Here is a 6,316-nt window from a genome sequence, read left to right on the forward strand (position 1 = left end):
GAGCATCGACCTATGAACCAGGAGGTCACGGTTAGATTCCCAGTCAGGGCACATGCCCAGGTTGCGGGCTCAATCCCCAGTAGGAGATGTGGAGGAGCCGATCGATGATTCTCTCTCATCATTGATGTTTCTATCTCTCTCTCTCCCTTGCCTTTTCTCTCTGAAATCAATTATATATATGTATATATATATATATATATTAAAAAGACAATACTAGAAAAGAAAATTATACATTCTATCCCTCGGGAATATAGCTACAAAAATTCTTAGCAAAATATTAGCAAGTATAATTCAGCAACTTAGAAAAAGAATTCTAGCCCTAACCGGTTTGGCTCAGTGACTAGAGCGTCGGCCTGCGGACTGAAGGGTCCCAGGTTTGATTCCGGTCAAGGGCATGAACCTTGGTTGCGGGCATATCCCCAGTAGAGGGTGTGCAGGAGGCAGCTGATTGATGTTTCTCTCTCATCGATGTTTCTAACTCTCTATCCCTCTCCCTTCCTCTCTGTAAAAAATCAATAAAATATATTTGAAAAGAAAAAGAAAAAGAATTCTATACGATGAGCAAGCGGAGTTTATTCCAAGGGTGCCAGGCTGGTTCAATATTCAAAACTGAACCTATGTGATCCATCACCTTAACAGGACGAAGAAGAAAGTCAAATGGTCGTCTCAGGTGATACAAAGAAAGCGTGACAAGCGTCAACGTTTATTCATGATTCTTAAAATAATTCTCCGAAAACTAGAAATGGAGGAGAAACGCCCTCGACTTCATGGAGAGGATCCACTGGCCCTGGCCGAGCGGCTCAGTGGTTGGAGCATCGCCCTGTGCACCAAAAGGTTTCAGGTTCGATCCCTGGTCCGGGCAGATGCCCAGCTTCCGGCTAGATCCCCAGTCGGCACACATACAGGAGGCAACCAATCAGTGTTTCTCTCTCACATCGATGTTTTTCTCTCTCCCTCTCTTCCCCCCTCTCCTTTCTAATAATAATAATAATAATAATAATAATAATAATATATCCTCAGATGAGGATTTAAGAAAAATAAAAGTCTACAACTCACATCATACTTACTGGTGAAACCCGAATGTTTTCCCCCTAAAATTAGAAGTAAGGCCAAGATGTTCACTCACCAATTTTATCGCACCAGGTCCTGGAATTCCTCGCCCGCCCAGAAGAGGAAACAGAAAGCACACAGATAGAGAAAGAAAAAATAAAGCTTCCCTGTTTGCTGATGACATTATGGTCTACACAGAAAATCTCAAGAAATCTACAAAATACGCCCCCAGCTAATATACGAGTTCCACAAAGTCACAGGCTACAGAGTCAGTCTACAAACAGCAACTACGCTCCTGTGTGCCAGCGATGAGCAGGTGGAGACCAGCCTTCAGCGCCCATGCCATTTGCAGTTTAAAAAACTCTAAGACCTAAATGTAGCAAAACATGTGCAGGACTTGGATGCTGAAAACTACAAAGTGATGATGAAACGGATCGAAGGAAACAGAATAAATGGGGAGACAGACTGTGTTCATGGATCGAAATGCTTCACGTCGTAAAGGTGTCAGTTCTCCCCACAGGGATGCACAGGTTTAGCACAGCTGCTCTCGGAGCCCAGCTGGCTTTCTGTGGGTGCATCTAAGATGATCCAAAAACTGTACATGGAAACGCAGAGGAACGGGAATCGCTAAGACGATTTTGAAAAAGAAGAATAATGCAGAAGAACCACGCTAACCCCTACCCAACTGTAGACGTCGTACAGCTCTGGCCGTCAAGAGGGCGGTGTTGGCGGAGAGGAAGCTTGTGAACCAGTGAACAGGAGGGAGGAGCTGGGTCAGCCCCGCCCAGGCCCCCCGACTGGTTTCTGACGCAGCACAGAACAAGTCAACGGGGATGGGTAGTGTTTTCAACCAGTGGTGCTGGGGCCAAAACAGCAAAGACATGCGGATCTGGTCTAAGCCTTTCACGCCTTTACAGCACGTAACGGAAGGTGAGCCCTGCAGTTAAAGGTAAACATCTGGAAGGCAGCCCAGGCCTGGGTGCAGCGTTCCTAGACCCGATTCCACAATGGAAGAAAGACAGTGGGTTTCAACACATTAACAGACTTCTCTCTGCAAAAGCCCCTGGGAGGAGGCGGAAAGGCTGCAGACACAGAAGTGACAGAGGCCTCGGATCTGGGAGAAATGAGGAATTCTCCAATGTCTATAGTCAAACAAGCAAACACGTCCATTGGAGACGGCAAACACCACAAAGGAACACGTCACTGAAGATGGGCTTGGGAAGATGCTGGAGCCGCAGGGAAAGGCCAGGTAAGACCACAGGGCCCTGGCTGGTGTGGCTCAGTGGACAGAGCGTCGGCCTGCGAACTGAAGGGTCCCGGGTTTGATACCCGGTCAAGGGCACATGCCCGGGTTGTGGGCTCGATCCCTAGTGTGGGGCCTGGAGGAGGCAGCCTATCAATGATTCTCTCTCATCATTTATGTTTCTTTCTCTCTCTCCCTCTCCCTTCCTCTCTGAAATAAAAAAATATATATTTAAAAAAAGAGAGAAAAAAAGAGGTAGTGAAAAATAAATAACTAACAGACCACAGGGAGCGGTCAGTACCGCCGATCGGAGAGCTGACAGGAGAAACCCCGCCGGGCAGGTGTCGGCCAGGGAGAGAGAAATGGGCGTCCTGCGCTGCGGGAGGTCCCCCAGCTCCGCTCTCTGGGAAACAGCTTGCTGGTTTCTATGGAACTAAACGTCCACTTACCGTACGACCAGCGATTGCACTCCCGGGCGTCTGTCTCAGAGATGTGAAAACGTGTGTCCATGCAAAACCCGTACAGCACTTCAAGGCAGCTTTCCATGCAATAGCCGAAAGCTGGGACGGCCAGGGTGCCTCTCGGGGGGCGAGTGGTGAAGCAAACTGGTCCACGCACAGCACGCCGTGGGGCACCAGGCAGCCGTCAAAGGGAGTGAGTGACGGAAACACGAGCGGCTGGATCTCAGGGGCGTTAGGTTGAGTGAAAAAAGCCCGTCGCAAAAGGCTGTGTATTCCCGACCCATTTCTATGTTGTGTGATTCCATGTGCATAACATTCGAAAAGAGACAAATGGTAAAGATAGAACACGGGTTCGAGGTTGCCGGGGTTAGAGGGTAGGGGTGAGGGGGTGGGGGTGGCTGTGAAGGCCGAGCAGAGGGAGATCTTTGTGCTCAGGGAATAGTTCTGTGGTTTTTTGTGTTTTTTAAAAAATATATGCTTATTGATTTCAGAGAGGAAGGGAGACGGGGAGAGAGAGAGAAACATCAATGATGAGAGAGAATCATGGATTGGCTGTCTCCTGCAAGCCCTGCACTATGGATCAGAGGTCAACCCTCAGCCACTGAGCCACGCCGGCTGGGCTAGTTGTGTGTTTTGATTGCACTGGTGGCTATACCAGTCCACACAAGTGATCAAATGACATCCAGGTACATACACGCAGCCCAGGCTGGGTGGCTCGCTTGGTTGGAGCATCATCCTGTTCACCAACAGGCCGTGGGTTCCATTCCCGGTCGGGGCACCTAACTAGGTTGCGGGTCCCATCTGTGGCCGGGACACGTAGGGGAGCCAACCGATTGATGTTTCTCTCTCACGTTAATGTTTCCCCCTCTCTCCCTTTCTCTCTCTCTAAAAAATCAATAAAAACATATCCTCAGGTGAGGATTTAAAAAACAAAACAAGTATCCACACACAAGGCACCACGGGCCCTTGCCCGGCCTGACCTCGTGCTGTGGTTACATCGAACGCGACCCATGACTTTCCTGCTCACAACTTCCTGTGAACCTGCAGTTATTTCAAAATAGAACGTTTCTAAAAATAACCGAAAGCTTTCAAAAAATGGAATACGGTTCCATTGCAACTCACTCATTACTCATAAGTACGTTTGAAAACCATTGAATACAGGACTGTGTTGCTCGGTGGGCAAAGATGGAAAGATTCGTTCTTTCTGTGAGAGGTTTCAGTGAGAGCTGAGAGTTTTAAATCAAAGGTGTGGACCTCAGAAAGAGAAGCTGGAGCAAACCGCAGGGTGGGGGGGCGGGTGCCGGCAGCCCACGCGCGGCCCACGGAGGCCTCCACACGGTAATGAGACAAGGACGGGCCCCCCAACAGAAAGGTGCTCAAAGGACTTGGAGGGCTCTTCGCAGAGGAGGAAATCCCAGTGGCGACATCACATGAAAAAAGTCCCATCTCACTAGAAATCAGGGAAATGCAAATTAAAACCACGGTGAAATCTATCCGCCCACCAGAGAGAGGAAAGAGACGCCAAGGTTAGCAAGGATGGGGGCAGCAGGCGCTGTCCTCCGCTGCTGGGCGCGTGTGAACAGCCCCTGCCGTCTGGAAAACAGAAGGAGCCAGCAATGATCTCTCTAGAGCAGTGGTTCTCAACCTTCTGGCCCTTTAAATACAGTTCCTCATGTGACCCAACCATAAAATTATTTTCGTTGCTACTTCATAACTGTAATGTTGCTACTGTTATGAATCGTCATGTAAATATCTGATATGCAGGATGGTCTTAGGCGACCCCTGTGAAAGGGTCGTTCGACCGCCAAAGGGGTTGTGACCCACAGGTTGAGAACCGCTGCTCTAGATTAAAACAACAGCAACACAGAAACCCGTGCTACGTGAGCTGAGAAGATAGACAGAAACACTGGAACCCCATGGTCTGAAATAGCCCCAAACTGGAAATGACCCAGGTGCCCATCCTTATTTGAAGGGATCAAACGAATGGTGAGGTCGTCACTCAATAGAAGAGCATCCGGCCATAGAAGTCAACGAAGGTAAATGCAGCCTGGATGGATCGTAACGACGCAACGCTGCCTGAAAGAAGACGGATTCGGAATAGATACAGGGAATACGGAACGGACACCGGCCACTTCCCTCCGAGGTGACAAGTTCACAGACGGCCTAACAAACCTGTGCTGCTCTAGAGCAAAGCTATAAAGACGAGCAAGGAAGTGACTGCTGTGACTTGCAGCCGAGGTTGGCACTGGGAGGGAGGGAGGGTTGGGTGATGCAGGCGTTCACGCTACAACAATCCGTTAAGCTGTATTTTCCCCGTGTGCTCTATTGCACGATGTAAAAACAGTTTTGTATTGTTTTCAAAATGCCCTTTAGACAAATTGGTGTCGTGCTTCTTTAGATAAGACTTTGCTGACACTGTCCCTCCCAAACCTGGAACATTCTGGGTTACAGCGCCCGCCGTCCTCTCGGGCCACTCCCCGCTCCGCCAAATCCCTCCTGCCAAATCTAGCCTGCATCTCTGGTTCTGTCCTCTCTGAAGACAAAATCCAGGCCCCATCTATAAACTTTAAAAAAAATTATTAATATTTTCTAATTGATTTGAGAGAGAGAGAGAGGAAGGGAGAGGGAGAGAGAAACACGGATGAGAGAGACACATCGATTGGCTGCCTCCTGCACGCCCCCTACCGGGGACTGAGCCTGAAACCTGGGCGTGTGCGCTGACCGGGAATCGAATCAGAGACCTCGTGGTGCCTGGGACGATGCTCAATCCACTGAGCCACACCGGCCGGGCTATACCTTTTTTGAATAAATACTAAGAGGTTCCATTTAGTGAGTGCTGGCTCTTGCCAAGTTCCATATAGAAACAGTCTCTTAGTTCAGTGCAGGAAAGTTTCTCACGGCACCCATACTGCTGACGTCAGAGTCCTTGTCATTCAACCTGCTCGGACCCTCCACGGGCTCTGTGCCTCCTGACCTGGCCGGGCTGCCTCGGGTTAAGGTCATTGCCAGCCCGAGGGGCAGGGCTGAGGGAGCAAAGGTTACTTTCTGATTCCTCCTGGCAGGTGCCCTGTGTGCACAGCTGTGCACACATACATGCTCACACAGTCACCCGGGACTGCACATACTTGCACCGTCACTCTGCTAGGGCCCTGGGATGATGTTCTCCTATTGCCCACTGCACTGCTGACATCTGGGCGCGGGTAGCTCTGAGCTGTGGGGCCCGCCTGTGCGCCGTAGGGCGTCTAGCACCCTCACTGACCACCCACTAGATGCCAGCACATCCCCCCCACCCCTCCCCCCCAGGAGGTGAAGCCCAGACTGCCTCCGGGTGTTGCCCACTGTCCCCTCGGGGGCCACACTGCCGGCGCTGCTCACCACGGGCTGTTCCAACCCGTTTCTAGAACTTGATCCCCTCTTTCCTTCCTCCCGGAAAAAGCCTCCCTCGCCTCGGGGCTCCTATCTGACCCACGCGGGTTCACTTACGCTGCTTGAGGATGGACAGGAGTTTCCGCCGGCCCTGCTCCGCCGCCGAGAACCGCAGCGCCAGCAGGAGCAGCAGGGC

The 6,316-nt window shown here is 50.6% G+C and overlaps 1 protein-coding gene across 1 annotated transcript in view; it reads right to left on the bottom strand.

Annotated features, from left to right (window-relative positions):
- The window catches only part of TNFRSF9 (tumor necrosis factor receptor superfamily, member 9), a 14,037-nt gene that overhangs the window by 1,082 nt on the left and 6,639 nt on the right, over nucleotides 1-6,316 (bottom strand). The window contains exon 7 of the mRNA XM_005874371.1: nucleotides 6,238-6,315. Within this exon, the coding sequence (XP_005874433.1) occupies nucleotides 6,238-6,315 (78 nt within the window). The remainder of the gene's footprint in view (nucleotides 1-6,237; nucleotide 6,316) is intronic.

The sequence above is a fragment of the Myotis brandtii genome, unplaced genomic scaffold (assembly GCF_000412655.1).
Source record: "Myotis brandtii unplaced genomic scaffold, ASM41265v1 scaffold434, whole genome shotgun sequence".
Taxonomy (NCBI): domain Eukaryota; kingdom Metazoa; phylum Chordata; class Mammalia; order Chiroptera; family Vespertilionidae; genus Myotis; species Myotis brandtii.